The 17,858-nt window shown below is 45.5% G+C and overlaps 2 protein-coding genes across 11 annotated transcripts in view; one reads left to right on the forward strand and one right to left on the reverse strand.

Annotated features, from left to right (window-relative positions):
- The first annotated feature begins 25 nt into the window (after positions 1–25).
- Positions 26–13,601, forward strand: RBIS (ribosomal biogenesis factor). Of its 9 annotated transcripts, none has more exons than XM_066378801.1 (6): positions 7,739–7,828; positions 8,055–8,144; positions 8,304–8,428; positions 10,627–10,743; positions 13,229–13,345; positions 13,460–13,601. In XM_066378801.1, exons 3-6 carry the CDS (start codon positions 8,390–8,392, stop codon positions 13,529–13,531), a joined length of 345 nt encoding a protein of 114 aa, XP_066234898.1. In that variant the 5' UTR covers positions 7,739–7,828; positions 8,055–8,144; positions 8,304–8,389; the 3' UTR covers positions 13,532–13,601. The 9 variants fall into 9 exon arrangements, with proteins under 9 accessions (XP_066234904.1, XP_066234900.1, XP_066234898.1 ...); XM_066378802.1 differs by having other exon boundaries at positions 7,764–7,837; XM_066378803.1 differs by lacking the exons at positions 7,739–7,828; positions 8,055–8,144; positions 8,304–8,428 and adding exons at positions 45–164; positions 2,438–2,613.
- E2F5 (E2F transcription factor 5) overlaps positions 13,595–17,858 on the reverse strand; it is a 15,735-nt gene continuing 11,471 nt past the window's right edge. The window contains exons 6-8 of one of the 2 annotated variants that reach the window (XM_066378799.1): positions 17,114–17,381; positions 15,321–15,365; positions 13,595–14,324 (exon numbers count right to left, since the gene is read on the reverse strand). In XM_066378799.1, coding sequence (XP_066234896.1) covers positions 14,215–14,324; positions 15,321–15,365; positions 17,114–17,381 — 423 coding nt within the window. In that variant the 3' untranslated portion in view covers positions 13,595–14,214. Of the gene's footprint in view, positions 14,325–15,320; positions 15,369–17,113; positions 17,382–17,858 lie in introns of both variants that reach the window. The other variant, XM_066378798.1, reaches the window with a different exon arrangement.

A 17,858-nucleotide genomic window follows, 5' to 3' on the forward strand; every position in this document is an offset into this window, starting at 1 on the left:
GGCGCACGAGGGCCGGGCCGAGTCGGGGCGCGGGACCCCGGCTTCTCGAACCCAGAGATGGGTGAGTGGTGGGGAAGCACAGGAAAGGACGAGGGAGGTTCGAGGCGTCCGCCTGCTGTTCGAGTCCCGGAGAAAGAAGCGTGCCTGCGGGCTGTCCCGGGACGGTGAGTCACCGGCTGCAGAGGGCGGGGAGGGGGGGTGCGGCTTGGGGGGAGCTGGTGGAGATGGGGGTGGCCCTGGTGCGGGGACTGGCAAGCCCAGAACAATCAGAAGGCGCGCCCTGGCGGGGCCAGCACGTTTATCGCATTTTCCGCGAGGCCTTCCCAGCATGGCGCCGAGCAAGCTGTTCCAAGTGCCCCCGAGTCAGAAAAAGGGGAAAGGGGCCTTCGGAAGGGCTCAGTGACAGCCCTGGCTGCACAGAGAGGGGGCTGCTGGTTCCTCCAACCCCTCATCCCGCTAGCTCTGTCACCCTGTTACTGTTATGGGTCAGGAGAGGACCAAGCCTGGATACCTTCGTCCCCAAGTCCTGTCACCCTTTGCACCCTGGCTGGAGCAGGGTGTGCAGGCCTGTACTCCTGGATGCTCAGTGGCCTTGCTGCCTAGGAGCAAAGCGGACTGAATTTCTGTCCTGGAGGGATGGCTGCGCCGGGTTCCCAGTGAAAAACAGACAGACATACGGGTCACGGGTCAGGATTGTAACTACTGTCCCAGATGACTAAGGCTTTCGGTTGGGTTCATTGAAATCTCAAACTGACCTGTGCGGTGTTATGTGTGGACAAACTCGTGCAAAGAGCTTCCCGATGGCGCCGATCTCCCAAAATGATAGAGAAGTGGCCACTTAAACATCACCTTCCCTTCCCTGCCATCCACACAGCAGCTGATCAATGTGAAACTGAGTCCCAGGTAGTCCCTCTTCAGGTGAGCATTGCATTGTTTAGGGACCACTAAATAAGGATCAATTTCAATTTATTATTCTTTAGACCTCAACTGAACACCTGTAGTTCAGCCTGACCCTCCTGTTTCTGTAGTTCTCAGTGGGGTTGGAATGCAGCAGGTGATGAGTTCTCTTCCAGAACTAAGTACAGGACAGTCCAGCGAACTTTACGCTTCTCTTCATCTAGGGGAAGCGGGGCTTCCCCCATCCATGCTTTTGACACAAATAATATAACCAAACTTTTAGACTTCTAGGAATAGATTTAATCTATATTCACTTACATTGCAGAAGAATATATACACTTTTGTTTATATTGAAATATACACACATAATAAAGGACTTATCCAAAATTACAAAAGTAAATTCTCTTAAAAAATAACAAACAACTGATTTAAAAATGGGTCAAAGGCCTTCACAGATACTTCACCAAAAAAGATACAAAGATGGCAAATAAGCATATAGAAATGCTTCACATATATGTCAGTAGTGGAATGCTATAAAACAATGAGATCCCATCTGTTAGAGTGGTTAAAATCCGGAACACTGACACCACCACGTGCTGACAAGGACACGGAGCAGCAGGAGCTCTCCCTCAGTGCTGGTGACAATGCCTTTGGAGGAGGCTCTGTATTTCTAGGAGCAGGGGGTAAATGGGACATTTCTGTCCTTTCCTCTCAATTTTCTGTGAACCTAAAGTTACTCTTAAAAAAGTCTTAAAAAAATTAAACCCACAAAACATTAACATCATGTAAAATACACAACACCCACACAGGCGCTAGCTTGTAGGAGGTCCTATACCAAATTTGGGATAATTTGGGCATCAAAAAGAATAATGGTAATAGATTATAATCTCCTTCCCCCTGAAATATCCATGAGCCGAGAGAGAGAGAGAAAAGAACGCTTCTTTTTGAGAGAATGCCAGCTACTGAATACAGATGAAATGACAGAATTGTAAAACAGTTGTTTTTGCAAGGCCAATGCAATATCTGATTCAGGCAAGGGTCAGTCGTGGGAGCTAACCATTCTGGACAAAAAGTTATGGAGGGGGGCAGTACAGGATATTTACACAGTCTAGGATTCAGAGACAAAAGATACATAAAAACCAAACATAATGTGTGACTCTCAGATCCTACACTGGGGCAAACAAACAAACAAACAACTGAAACAGATGCTTTGGGTCAATTGAAGAACTGTTCAGCATGTAGGTGATTACATTGAATCGATGTTCATTTTCGTAGGTGCAATGATGTGCTGGGAAGACTGTAGGATATGAAGGCTGAAGCCACTGGGCTGAAGTGCCCAGTTGCCTGCAACTGACTCACATGTCTCAGGCAGTCATTGGTGGATCTAGCTGAAGGATGCTTGGGTGCTCATGAGTTTATTCTCACAATTTTTCTGTACATTATAATTTTTTTACATGAGTCAATAAACCCATTAACTTGCTAAATAATCTTTTATAACTATTTGTGGGTTTTCTCCTTAATGAAGAGTCTCTATCTCCAGGTTCACAACTGTCAGGTACAAACAAAAAGTTAACCCTGATCAGTGACCCCAGGAATCCTGACCAAGGAAGGCTATGGTCATCATCTCCACCTTACTCTTGAACCGACCGACTGGATCAAGACCAGCCTTGCCTGCAGCAAACGTGCTTAGTTGGCTGTATGTTGCAATCAGCACTTGTGAGTTATAACCTTAGCCATAAAAAATATTTAATTAAGTATAGCAACATCTTAGAGGGAAAATCAAAGTGATTTTGTTGATACTGAATGAACTGTTTTATTAGAGCATAGGCACAGACTCTCTCTGGGATGCACATTTTTCCAAGTGTTCTTTTTAGAAAGCCTAAATGTGAACCCAAGTGGCTCTTTCCCTCTGATCTTACCGAGCAGGAAAGCAAGGAGCGAGATTCCTCACTTATGCAGAGAGGCCAGCCACACCATGGACACACCTTAGTCCAAGGTGCTCTCCAGCAGTGCCCATTTTTTGCACGCATTGTGTCCTGTGATTTGTGCAGCTGGGACTTATTAACCACAGGAATGTCTTATCTTTTGCTATCTTTTGGAGAGTGTTGATTTTATGGAGCTGACACAATGTGAGGTTCCGATTTCTTTGCCTCCCCATTCCTAAGGTGGGGGGTTGCATAATGCAAGCTGCCCAGGAGAGATCTCCCCTGGAGATTGCACACGGAGGCCCAAGGGGCTAAAGGACTTGCTCAATGACCCAGGTTTCATGCCAGAAGAAGAATTCTCAAAGGGTAACACATTGAATCACAGATCAAGTCACTTCCCGAGTTCCAGCTTTCCGAAACTGGAGGCAAACATTTTGTCCTTCATTGTCAGACAAGAATACATTGATAAAACCCTACATTCTCCATTCCTGCTCCTCCATTTCCTCTCATACAATTTTCCAATAATTTACCCACATCCTATTTTTACTTTTTTATATATTATTTGAGCATATCACAAAACTATGAAAAGAAAAGAGAGCTAAGATGATTTAAAAGGAAATGAAGTTGTATAGACATCAGATCAATGTTGAAAAGTCAGGTAATCCAGGCCAAAATAATCCTGTTGTTAAAGAATTTAGTTAATTGTTCCTGGGCTTGTAATAAATAAGTCAATGCCATTTTATTGCTGTATTGTAAGTGTTTATAACCTTAGGTCTTGTTCCTAGGCATGCTCCCCAAGAAAATATTAGGAGATGCCCTCAGATTTATATAAAAGGATGGTCATCACAATGTATTTATAACACAAGAAAAATCTAGAAACAGAGATGCTAATGATAAGAAACTTCAAATAATTTATTGTATAACAAAAAAATGTAATTTTAGAAAGGCATTAAATATTTCACTTAAAAACATAACCATTATGTATGTTTAGATTATAAATCATTATCTAGAGACATACTCTGTATTTTAATTAATAACAATGTATTTGCTTAGAAAAAAAAAGACTGCAAATAAATATATTTTAGGCCCTGGCCAGTGGATAGAGTGTTGACCTCGCATATGGGCGTCCTGGGCTTCATTCCCAGTCAGGGCACAACACACAAAAGCAACCATCTGCTTCTCTCTCCCTCCCTCTCTCCTATCTCTCCCTCTTCCCCTCCTGCAGCCAGTGACTCGACTGGTTTGAACTTGGCCCTGAGCACCGAGGATAGTTCAGTTGGTCCGAGTGTGTCAGCCTCAGGTGCTAAAAATAGCTCAGTACTCAAGCATTGGTCCCAGACAAGGTTGCCAGGTAGATCCTGGTCTGGGCAGAAGTCTGTCTCACTATCTGCCCATCTCTCTCTCTCTCTCTCTCTCTCTCTCTCTCTCTCTCTCTCTCTCACACACACACACACACACACACACACACACACACACATATTTTAAATCTGAGTGGTGGAATTTATTCATTGTTCAAAAATATGTGTTGAGTTTCCTCTATGTCAGCATTGTGCCTGGTGCAGGGAACAGAACAACAGCTGCATGAGCTATATCCCCTCCTGGTCTCCTTCCTCCCTGAATCAAACTGGCAAAGTGACAGTGTGTCCCTTGTGAGTCCAGGTCACAAGAGACATTGCAATGTCTCCCTTTCTCTCTTGGATCCCTCAGTCTGGGGGCTGTCAGCTTCCGCATCATGGGGACACTCAGCTCTGCAGAAAAGTCCTCCAGGAGAGGACTCGGGGTACCTGGCAGTGGCCAGTACCAGCTGCAGCCCGTGAGCGAAGTGCTTGGCAAGCAGACCCCCAGCCAAGCCTTCAGGTGAGTGCAGCCCAGCCAAACTGAAACTTCATGAGAGATCTGAGCCAGACCCTTCCAGCCAAGCCCCTCCCAAAGTCCATCCTCACTGGAATCTTGAGATAGTAAATGACGACTGCTGTTTTGAACAACTAAATTTTGGGGTGATTTGTTACACTGTAGAAAACAAATGTAGGAGCAAACAAAACCAGATAAAAAGTTCTGCCTTTAGGGAGAAGAGAGATTATAAGCAAAATAAGTAAACTATATAGTATATGGTGATAATGGCATAGCAAAGAAGGGCGCTAGGAGGACCCCCAATTTTACAGAAGTAGTCATAAAGCCACCCTTGCAAAGAAGCCCTTTAAAATAAGACCTGAGGCCCTGGCTGGTTTGCTCAGTGGTAGAGCGTCGGCCTGGCATGCGGGGGACCCAGGTTCGATTCCCGGCCAGGGCACATAGGAGAAGTGCCCATTTGCTTCTCCACCCCCCCCCCCTCCTTCCTCTCTGTCTCTCTCTTCCCCTCCCGCAGCCAAGGCTCCATTGGAGCAAAGATGGCCCGGGCGCTGGGGATGGCTCCTTGGCCTCTGCCCCAGGCGCTAGAGTGGCTCTGGTCGCGGCAGAGCAACGCCCCGGAGGGGCAGAGCATCGCTCCCTGGTGGGCAGAGCTTCGCCTGTGGTGGGCGTGCCGGGTGGATCCCGGTCGGGCGCATGCAGGAGTCTGTCTGACTGTCTCTCCCCGTTTCCAGCTTCGGAAAAATGCAAAAAAAAAAAAGAGTAAAAATAAAATAAAATAAAATAAAAAGTTAAAATAAGACCTGAGCCTGACTTGTGGTGGCGCAGTGGATAAAGCGTTGACCTGGAATGCTGAGGTTGCTGGTTCGAAACCTTGGGCTTGCCCAGTCAAGGTACATATGGGAGTTGATGCTTCCTGCTCCTCCTCTCCTCTCCCCCCCCCTTCTCTAGAATAAATAAAATCTTAAAAAAAAAAAAAGACCTGAGGGTGAGGGAGGAGTGAGTGCTCCAGGAGCAGGAGCACACCTGCTATGATTACAGAACAGTGAGAAAGCCACAGAAAGGGCCGCAGAGGGGGCCGCAGGCCCTTGTAAGGGCTTTGGCTTTTATTCTGACTGATGTGGGAAAATTGAAGTTTAGAGCTGATGATTGGCATGATCTGGTCACCATTTCAGCAGCATTCCTCTGGCTGCTGGGCTGGGAAGAGATGAAAGCAGGGGGACCAGTAAGGAAGCTGTTACAATACTCCAGGTGAGATAAATAGGATGGTGAATGAGGCAGAACCCAATCCTCACTGGTGGTACATTTCTCATTTCTTCTCTATGCTTTTCTGAATTTTCCAAATATTGACAATGACTCTTCATGACCTTTCTAATCCAAAAGGAGAAAAGGAAGTTTTTAAGTAGCCAAATGTTTCTTTTTGGTTGTATTCATCACAGTATAGATGCCCATGTAATTCTTAGCAAAATTTTTAAAACTGTCACCTTTGGTCTGTGCAGACAACAATTTCAACTGAAAAAATCACTGTGGAGCTTTAGACAGCTTGAGTGTTTACTTATCAACTAAACTTGATAATTACAAAGCACAGCATCCTTTCATTTTTTTTTCTTTAAACACTGCTGAAATTCAGTGTCAAACCTAATTTAATAACACATGTCCTCCTTTGCCCCTGCCAGTTTTCTGAGTTTTAAACATGTACCTGCTGTTTCACATTTTTAACCATTTCTTGCGTTTTAACCAAACCATAAAAAACATGGAAGGACTTCATGTACCCTTTGAATATTTTTATGGCTTTCGTGATATGTATTGATATTTGACCGCTGTCAGCCTTTAGCTATTTCATATGTCCTTGGTGACTGTCATTATTTCAGTTTCGGAATTTCTGGGCATTTTGCCAGATTACTCTGGATAAAATCTTCCTTAAATTGAGCACCCGTCACTTCAAGGAGCAGAGATAAAAAGAAGTATTTCTTTAGGTACTTCGTCGTCATGATGACAAGAGCGTTAGAGTCGTTTTCCGTAGACTAGCTGCAATCACCACCTCCGCGATCCCTACACTCAAGGGGATTTAATGTCACTGAGCAAATGTTAATATCACAGCGGCTATGCACTGGAAGTACGAGACCCTGGTTGGGACACAGGTGACAGAGGAAGGGACCCGGCAGAGTGCCTGGCCGAGTCGCCGACGAGCAGACACACCGGTCTGAAATGAAGAGTCAATGCTAAAGAAAATGCAGAATCAATGCTAAAGCCTGCAGCCGCCGTCCTGCGGAAGGGAGGCATTTCCCTTCACTGCAAAAGGTCAACCGTTTTCTATTTAAATGATACAGAAACGTCACTACCTATACCGGCGTTTGAAACCTGGCTTCTCCTATGACATCAGCAAAGGACGCAAAGAAACACATGCACACTTAAAGTGGAGATGCATTTGAAAGTATGGGGTCCCTTTCCCAGGAGAGTCAGCCGGGAGGCTTTAACCGGAACATGTGGAGACACAAACCGGCAGGCAGGCGCGTTTCCTCCGCGTGCCTGAAGGTCCCCGACACTCGGGGGACATATGCATGTGGCCCTGTGCCCCTGCCCTGTCCCACTCGCTGCTTTGAAGCAAGTAAACCACCCTGTCCAAAGCGCTGCGGCTCCTGGCGCGTCCGCCGCCCAGGGTGCAAGCGCCTCCTCTCGGGAGCGAGGGTACAGCCGGAGCAGCGGCAGAGGAAGAGCGCGCGGGTGACTTCCTCCTGGCCCCACGACAGAACAGCGTCTCTAACATGCAACCCCTTGAGAGCAGGCTCTGTGGGCGGGACTTCGATCTGCGGGCGGGGCGCGCTGTGCTCAGTTACAGTCCCCGAAGTGGGAGGGGGCTCTGTGGGAGGGACTACGTCAGGGGGCGGAAACCTGCTCGGGGGGGGGGAAAAATTACGTCCATTACGTTCTGTGGACCGGGTTTTGTTTTGGGTACCACCACCTCCGCGAGTGGGACTCCGCCCACTGCGTGAGGGTTACAATCGGTGGGCGGGGCTTGTCTTTGGGCTGAGTGACGAATGGAACTTTAGCTTGTGGGCGGGGCTCCGCTCAGTGGGCGGAATCACTCATGGTAGAGGAAGTGCTTCTCCCGGAACTTCGTAGTCCTGCGCGTGACTGTGGTGTAACCTGGGCTGGAGGTCTGTCTGGTGAGAGGTTGGTGGGAGGTTTGGAGGCTGGGGCCGGGTTGGCGAGCCTCGCGCCACTGCAGCCGGTGGTCTGTATCCGCCGCGCGCTTTCTGGCCGCCCTCTCCGGTGGCGGGTCGGCGGGTGGTTCTCAGCCCTGGGCCTGGACCAGTTTTTGGTTGTGTCTGTCGTCACGGTTCCCATGTGGTTTTCATGGATATTCCCTGTGACCCCATCTAGGGTATTACCTCCTCCACGAATCTACCTGTGATAGCACCTGCTCTTATACATCTTACGGCTCACGTATATGTCACTTGTGTGCCACACCTGGTATACGTAGTAGCAGCTGATCAGTGAGTACTGAATAAGTGGTTGGATTTTGGTTACTATTGGAAGGACTGTAGGTTATTTAATTTGGGTAAATTTATTATGTGTATGTTCAGTTTCTTCTATAATGGTGTATTTCCTATCATGTTCATTATTTTTAAGTGTGAAGTACAATTGGGGTCAAAAGCGTTGCTGTCTGTCACGTGGTTGTCTGAGGTCAGACGTGGAGAATGTAGCCTTCAGTCGAGATGCAGTATGAGCAAAGGGAAGGAAGCAGGAATGTGCAGGTGTGTTCGTAGAACAATGTGCAGAGCAGGCAGGTACGTTCGGAGACGTAGCAGGAGAGTGTTACAGTTGGATGCTGGGTCCTGAGTGCCAGCACTAAGGACAGAGCACGTTGCTCCTTGTCCCTTGAAGGCGCCGTCACAGGTTTTTAACATTGGAAAGTACATTTCATAGACCCTGCAGCAGGGGTCCCCAAACCTTTTACACAGGGGGCCAGTTCACTGTCCCTCAGACGTTGGAGGGCCGGACTATAAAAAAACTATGAACAAATCCCTATGCACACTGCACTTATTTTAAAGTAAAAAAACAAAATGGGAACAAATACAATATTTAAAATAAAGAACAAGTAAATTTAAATCAGCAAACTGACCAGTATTTCAGTGGGAACTATGCTCCTCTTACTGACCACCAATGAAAGAGGTGCCCCTTCCGGAAGTGCGGGGCCAGATAAATGGCCTCAGGGGGCTGCATGCGGCCCACAGGCTGTAGTTTGGGGACCCCTGCCCTGCAGGATAGGCTTGAATGCATGAGGGTCATGCCAGGGGTGGCAATCTTTCTGCAAAGGGCCACATAGTAAATACTTTGTGGGTCACAGTTGTAGCAGCAAAGCATCCATAGACAATACGTAATCGAACTGACATATCAATATGCTAGTAAAACTTTATTTACAAAGACAGGTGTCTGACCTGATACAGTCCATGTGTCTAGTTTGCCTAGCCCACAGTCGAACCAAATAGACCTAGGGAACTATAGCAGTAACCCAGTAAATATTACATCGTGTTTTTGTATTGCATTTTTATTTATACAGAGCCAGCAAAAGTAGGTTTACATTTGCCTGTATGGACAATAATTAATAAATAATAATACAAGAATAAAGTGTTTCTTGTACTCATTACTGTAAACCTACCTTTGGCCCACACTGTACAGGAGGGGGTCACATCACACAATTAGATCTAGCTTTGAATCTTGGCATTCCTTGATTACTACCAGTGTGATAATGGGCAGATTAACTTCCCTTTGCATCAGTTTCTTTTTCTTTGATCTGTAAAATGGGGATAAGTAGTATCTTCCACAAGTGTTGTGAGAAGTTAGTCAAAGCACATTTAAGGTAAGCATAGTACTTGGACACATAGTAAAAGCTCAATAAATATCTTAACTATTAATATTTTTAGACCCTGGCCGGTTGACTCGGTAGATAGAGGATTGGCCTGGCATATGGACATCCTGGGTTCGATTCCCAGTCAGGGCACACAAGAGAAGCTACAATCTGCATCTCTTCGCCTCCCTCTTCCTTTCTCTCCTTCTTCCCCTCCTACAGCCAGTGGCTCGATTGATTTCAGCATTGGTCCCAGGTGCTGAGGATGGCTCCTTTTGGTCTGAGCACTGGCCTCAGGCACTAAAAATAGCTCAGTTGATTTACATTAACCCCAGACAGGGGTTGCCAGGTGGATCCCAGCCAGGGTGCATGCAGGAGTCTCACTATCTCCCCTCCTCTCTCTTAATATATATAGTATATATATATTTATATATGTATATGTACATATAATATATACATATATGAATATTTTTTGAATTGTACCTCTAGTGCAATGTTAAAGACATTGGACAGATGTGTCCAAGGTAGAATTTATAGGCTTAGTGTGCATTTAGCTATAGAACAAAGGGGATATCTGAAGTTTCAAGGCAAGAGCCTTTCACAGGTGACATGCAAGTCAGAAGTCATTTAAGGGAAGTAGTAGGAAGTGCTGGGTTATGGACTGATTTTGATGAGGGGAGCACAGGAGAGGAAGTGGGTGAGTAGACAGGAATGGAAAGAAGGAAGGAGTCAGTCCTAGGATATGGTGGGCACCAGAGTGGTACTTGTCCTATGAACTAGCAGGATGGATGGCAATGGTTGACATGGTGGAGGGAGCTGAAAAAAACAATGTCAATATAAATAATTCAACCCCCTAGTAGTGCATGTGGTGCCTCCTATGGGCCAGGTGCCGGAGTTGCAGAAAAGAATTAGAGAACCTACTCTGCACTCCCACAGCAGAAAATCTAAAGGTGGCCGAAGACACGGAAATAATTTGCTGCATGCAGCAACTTTAAAAATAATCAGCAGTAAGACGGAACTTACTAGATTTAATTGGTACCTTTACTTCAAAAATTGTAATTGATTTACAGTCATAAACTTGAGTTTCTTTATTTTCTTTTCTAGACAATGGCCAAGAGCAAACGAAAAGGGCAGAAGCCCAGGAGTGTGTTTCAAATAGCCAGCCAGAAAAACTTTAAGGGTAAAAGTAAAGCAAAACCAGTTACCACTAAGCTTAAGAAGGTGAGTATTAACCACCCTTTGTTGTTTACAAGCAGAGCATAATAGTAAAGCTACTGAGAAATGGAATGCTTTCATTTAAAACAAGTTTTTAGCATTTCCTACAAGGGCAAGAGGACTTTAAACACTTGTTTTAAAAAATGGAGAAAACAGCATCCCTTTCTTGAATCCAAATGTACAGAGAAAAATGTTAACTGCAAATGTGTGAGCTCCAAATAACAGTAAGAGCTTTATCAGAGCAGAGAAATAAAAACTCTGGTATCAAAACCAGTTCTTCTCTGAACTCAAACATATTCAAAAACCTGTCAAATTAAGAAAACATACATGAGGTCTTCAGGGTACCACACAGTTTCGTTCCTACGACAGTGACGTAATCTGAATTTTGGTTTAAGTTGAGACACACCCTATCCTTCGTCACTTACCTATCCTAACACAGTCGTAAAGTCATAATCTAGAGCAGTGGTCGGCAAACTCATTAATCAACAGAGCCAAATATCAACAGTACAACGATTGAAATTTCTTTTGGGAGCCAGATATTTTAAACGTAAACTATATAGGTAGGTACACTGTTATTAACTTAATTAGGGTACTCCTTAGCTGGCCTCTGCACCTGCATGTGGTATTTTGTGGAAGAGCCACACCCAAGGGGCCAACAAGCCGCATGTGGCTCACAAACTGTGGTTTGCTGACCACTGATCTAGAACATAAACAACTAAGCCACAGAAAATGGAAAAGGACATAATATACTGTACAGCACACTATACTGTAGTAACAGAAAAAGTGACAAAAAATGAGTACCACCAACTCCCTCACTCATACGCTGCAGTACTGTGTATTCTCCCGCCCACCACGCACCCAAACTAGTTCGCCCACATAGTCCGTAAGTACAATGGTAACAGTGTGAGCGGAAACACTCACATCTAATTTTTTAGTTTTTATGGGAATGAGTGTCATAAACTTGAAATGTCATATGTTGAGACTGTCGTAACCCAAGAGGATCCCCTGTATTCTATTTTTTTTAAATGCAAAATTTGAAAACGAGTTTATCTTCTGTTTTTGCTTCAGAATATTTGGGAAACGGAAATTTCTTCATCAAGATATAGTTCCTTCAAGAAAATGTTTTCACGTTAAAGTATATGGCATCAACCCTCCAGGACTCAGTCATTATCCTAATGGTCCACAGAAATGGAACATTTCAGTTTTCATGAACTAGCATAGTTCAGCTTTTTGATCAAGCAGTTTTGTGACTTTGGAAAAGTACTTAAGGAAATAAAGCTGGGCAATAGGACAGGGGTTTGAAGTGACAGTTTTACATGGAATTGTCTTCAGAGTCGACAGTGAAGCAAAGACCTAAGCGATCGGGAGCTGGGGATGCACAGAGCGGGAGGCACTGGGGCAGCGTGTTCCAGGCAGAGAACAGCAAAGGCCCCAAATACTCTCTCAGAGGGAAGTCCAGGAAGCCTCATGTGCTAGCAGGAAATGGCGAGGGGAGTGAAACTGTGCCGTGGGCAGCCTGGTTATACCGTTTGCTCACTGAGTAGCCTAATCTATGAGGGGAAGGTATAAGGTTGCCAGGAACCATATAATTGGGAATTTGAAGTTTGTGGCCACTCACCCAGTTAGGGTTTTCTACGGCTTCAGTTTTGGGCTCAGGAAAGTCTGACAGTCAAGTTTAACTAGGTGGCCAAGCAAATATGATTAGGGAGGGAAGGTAAGAGGGTGTAAGAAAAGTGATCGATGAAATAACGATCACAGGGTAGTTGCTGGCTAAAGGATAAAGTGAAGGGAGGGAGGTGAAGAGTGATGGCATCAGAGGCTGCAGGGAGATTTGAGAACTGTGACTAAATGAGATGGATGACAGGTGAGGACCTGGAGAGATGACAAGGCCATAGGACCACACTGTTGTTGAATCCACTAAGCAGTGATGCCAGACCTGAGGTCAGTGAGCCGAGATCTTTCATGAAGGAGCAAGGAATCTTGGTGTTGGCAGGTGACAGCAGAGCTGGAGGAGCTAATAGGGTGTCCCAGGGCATAAGGTCAACAGGAGCTGAGTTTGGAATGAGAAATGGCTTGGGAGCAGCAGGACGAACAGGATGACCACCCTTCCAGTGGCCATCCTCAGATTATCAGGGACTTCCATCAGGGCAAGGAGGTCAAAAGGCTGCAAGGCGCTGTCAGCAGGACACTAGCACAGAGGACCCAGGCTCATCTCACAGGGGAGCTGACGGCTCTGCTGTCTAAAAGTGTGGTCCGCACTGTGGCCAGTGAAGTCAAGGTATAGGGGATTGCACATAATTTTTTTTTTTAAATAAAACCTTTTGTTTAAAATATCCCAGTGAGACCAAGAGTTTTAGTGTGAATCATCCACATGAATTGGTATGATTAAGTGTTTTTAGATTTTAGGTTGAATAAGGTTAAATTAAGGTTGAATATATTTTATCCTTAATGGTTATGAGATCCTGGTAATGTACTTTTCTCTTTTTAAAAGATAAACATTGTGAATGAGGAGAAGCTTCGCCGAATGAACCAAGCGTTCATAGATATACAGAAGGAGCTCGCCCACTTCTCCACAGGCCTTTCCCTGGAGCCTCGGCAGAAACCACTGGTGGGTGCAGACCACTTCCTCTCAGTAAACTAAGGCTAAGACATATGTATGTCATTTTTGTCCACTACTGCTGTCTAAAGTTTTAAACGCTGTGTAATGCTCTCCTCCCTGCAGAGGCCTCAGCAGTGTCATGAAAACAGATCAGTGAATGTTGACGAAGCTACAAGATTAATGGCTCAGTTGTGATGCGCTGGTGATTCCCCCTAAAATCAGATTCCCCCCAAAGACCAATAAAGTCATGTCTTATACAACTTTATTTTTAAAAATCTTGTTAATGTACAGGTATTGGCACATTTAAAAAAACAAACTACATAAACAGATCTTTCCTAATCTAGGAAAGTGGAATGTCAGAAGTCAACTAAATGCCATAACTTAAAGTGCTGAAACAGAAGGCACTTCACAAACTGTTCTTGGAAACAGTGAGACATCTTGCTAACCCTTCACTCTGCGACAGTGAGGGGCCGTGCAGATGGGAGCGCACCGACATGCGGCCACTCCACGGCAGTAAAAGCAGAACTCCAGTAAGGGACGTGCCCTTGGCTGACATTCTTGTTTCTGATGACCTTAAGGCTGTTTTTAACTTTCCTCTCAGAAGAGTGTAGAACAGGAGTCAGGATTGAAAGAAAAGTTGAAGCCCCTTAATGCAGTGACTCCAGGGTGGGGTGAGGGAGGTATTAAATCACTATTCCCCTGAGGCAGTCAGCCCTTTGTTTTCAGGGATGAAGTTTTGTGAAGTAAGAGACTATTAGGGAGAAATCTGCAAAATCAGTGAACTAAACAGGTGTTACGTTCATTATAAATACTTAGTTATTAGGAAGTCTACAATGTTACAGTTAGAGGTAGATAACAGTCCCAGGCTTCCACAGAATCTAATAATTTAGTATCTGGACATCAAACAGGTCACACACTCCTTCATTATCATCTAAGTTAAAGTTGTAGTCGTCAGCCGGGGTGGGGGAGAGCCGCAGCAGGGGGAACACTGGAAGGGAAGCACAGGTCCGGGTTAAGCTGGCTTCTGCAGGCAGGGTGATGCGTCCCACAACACACACCCAGCTCTTAGTCATGGCTTCTGTGTTGTAGAGGGATTTAAAATGTACACGAGAAAAAGCAGCAGTCGAGTTCAGTGTGTACTTTGAAAGATTCTCGTTAAAGACAGTTCATGCATTGATTATGGGTATAAGCTTAAGAAATATTTTATTGGTTAAACTTGTCACTAAAATACATGATTCAAAGACATGAGTCCAGTTGTTTTCTCTGATTGGCTAAGTGAACTACTACTTTAAAATGAGAATAAGAAACTAGACTTAGGTTAATAAATGTGCTGGTGTTCTCTGTTTCTTCAGGAAAATTGAACAAATCTAAGTGGTTACGGTTCCGTTTGCCTACTTAACAGCTGCTCCTGCCCAGGTCTCTGCTGTGCTTGTCAGGAGCAGGACTCTGAATCCGAGAACTCAGAGCAAGGTGAAGCCAAGACAGCTACACTGACGTAATCACAATACTGTAGCTGTTGATTTTAAGAAAGGTTTCAGATTAGATGATGGCATGGCTACCATCAGGAGCAGTGCAGACTTCCCGCTGGCTGCAGTGAGGTACCTTACAAAACTGGTTTCAGACTGATTACCTGTGGACTCACATTATCTTACTGTTCTTGGCCAGATTCTTCAGGAGAGAAAGGGCTAGTGCCCCTCCCACGTCTCCCCTCAGAACACAGGCAAAGCAAATGCAGAAGGATGCCTATGATTTTCTCTGCAGTGTTAGTAAAGGAGAAGTTTCATGACTCCTCATAGTACATTAAGTAGTCAAACAATAAATCATGTGCCACTTATAAATTCCAGAAAAGGACAGTTGGAGGCCATACAATTAAGGCAGATTGTGCCAAAAAAAAAAAACAAAAAAAACAAAACAAAACAAAACAAAAAAAACCTTCCAGAAAAGTGTCATTGATTATAAGGCAGTAAAATTTTAAAGTACTTACCATCAGAAGACATCAATTCATCAATGATATCGCCACTAATCGGTCCTGCTGGAAAGAGAAACAGGACAAAGGTTTATGGCAGTTCTATGACAGAGCAGTTAGTTGTCTTTCAACACAGTACATGTTAGACACAGCTGTGTTCACACAATACAGTACATATTAAACAGCTGTTCAAACAGCAGCAGCTTGGTTAACAGCACAAAGTTAAGAACTAGAACTTAATGGAAAGGTATTTTCTCTTTGCACCTACTGTTTGCTTTTAAGCTTTCAAACTCAAGATGGAGACCAAAAGCCTCATCTTCTTCCCACAAGGGACTCCTGGGCTTCCCAGTCAGTGGTGCTGTAATTCTGTCACCCGACCTCATAATGTAGCCTCTTTCCATCCCTCCTGCCAGCTCTTTCCCGGATCTTACACCTCAGATGGTACTCACTTTGTTGACACAGTATTTGTCACGTGTTCTTTACTTCCCTTTCTACGCCCTGTCATCTCCCTACTTTGGCCTAAACATCCTCACCGCTGCACAAGCACTCTGCCCTCTGCTCCCCAGGGACCTTCTCCCATCACGCCCCTCCAGTGCACAGCACACTAGTCCCACACGAGCCACTTCCCTGGTCACAACCCTCTCCAGCCATCCACTAGTCCTCACTTCGTCTGACATTCAAGGCCCCAAATTACTTTCCTTACTATTTCCAAATATTGAATTGCATATAGAAACTAATTGCTCAGAATTTTTTTAATGCTTGTGGAAGCTGAAGTACTAACTGCCCAAGTTATGCCTTATAAAGCTTGCCTGCCTTCTTCACCACCATCATCCTTACAGGACTGGCTCTTTAAGGACCAGACTTAGTTGTGCCTCCCCATGGCTAAGGGTGCAGATCCTTACAGGGAGAGGCAGAGGGAGGGGTGCAGGGACACAAGTACATGCGTATGCATCAGACCTAACCAGCCTCACCCTGCACTGCCGTGAGCTATCAGGATAGCAGACTCCCCCACGTCCCAGGTCACATCCCAAAGGCAAAATGAAACCACTAGGCACAGCACAGCTGTGATTAATCTGTAGCACTCTCTCCAGACATGCGGGACTGTCATCACTAAGCAGCTACACTTTCCTGAAGAGAGTACAGCAGTGAGCCCGGAGCGGGGCGGGCATACTGAGTGTGCAGCTGTGAGCCCAGAGGGGGGCGGGCACCCTGAGAGCGCAGCAATGAGCCTGGGGAAGGGAAGGGAGCAGGCATGTGTCGTTGCACTCTGCAGCCTGGCTGTTTAGAGCACGTCAATAATCTGTCCTGGAGCTGCTAAGATAACCTTACAGAGTAACCTCAGATAAAAGCAGACGTGTGTAGGTAAGGGGGACTAAAGCAACCAATCTGGCTACTTCTGAAAGAGAATCCTAGAGAAAACTGCACTGTAGACTATGAAACATCACTCCCTTGCTGAGTACTCAGAGTTCTACATAGTTTTCACTGCATGATGTTCTAGCCCATGGTATGTTTCTGAATAGACAATCACATCGCGTGTGTAAAAAATACGTATCTTAAACAAATCTGCAGTTAACAGGATTAAAATCTTCATATGATAACACATACAGTTACAAACATTAATAATAAATATAAAAAGGCAGGATCTTCTTAAAATTTTCCTCAAAAAACATGTCCCCTTGCTGGACAAAGATACACTAACACATGCTGATTAAACGAAGCTTCCTGTTTTCCTCCTGTATCAGATAATAGAGTCACATGCCAACTGACAGATTCAGAAATGCTCGGCTTGCTAACATGAAGGCTCTGCCCACCTGATGCCAGGTCTGTGGCTGGCATGTGCTGCGGGCCCTGACCCCTTTCGGAGGAGGGCTGCCCAGCTGGGCTCTGAGTGGACGGGCTGGGCTTCTGTGGAGTCCGGGGAGTGGAGGGCTGAGAGGAGGGCTGTGTGAGGTCGTCTGGTGGGGGGACAGGAAAGGCCACCGGCTGGGACGAACTGGACTCTTTATTTATAAGCAGCACATGGATGGGGCCGGAACGGCTCTTCAGGTTGATCTGGTATTTCTTCTGTCCATTCTGACCCTTTGAAGTGGTTGGAAATAAATCAAAGAATAAACATTAACATTAAAAATCAGAAAGAGCTCCTAGGGACTAACTGAATCCACACAACAGAGAAAGGAGGTAAGTCAGACATGAGAGCAGAGACCAAGAACGGGATGGGACACAGAGGCTCTCGCCGCACTGCCCAGCCCCCAAGGGGAACTTCTCAAAATCTGAGCATCAAACACCCTCAGTTGTAGAATTCTGGAACCGTCCGTGTTCAATGTAATGATCACTCCTCATGTTGCCTATGTGCAGGGACACCTCCAGGTGCAGGCCCCGTGATGTGGTAGCTCCACGTGCTGTTTTAAAGGGCAGCTATCACACGTCAAATTCCCTTCTGTTCCACAAGCACAAACAACCGGAATATGATGTCCCTGCATTTCCAATGGTTATTTGTCTCCGGACGCGTCAGAATCCAGTCAAACCAACGCTTGAGTGGCTGTGGCAGGAGGCGGG

Source organism: Saccopteryx leptura, chromosome 3 (assembly GCF_036850995.1).
Source record: "Saccopteryx leptura isolate mSacLep1 chromosome 3, mSacLep1_pri_phased_curated, whole genome shotgun sequence".
Lineage (NCBI taxonomy): Eukaryota > Metazoa > Chordata > Mammalia > Chiroptera > Emballonuridae > Saccopteryx > Saccopteryx leptura.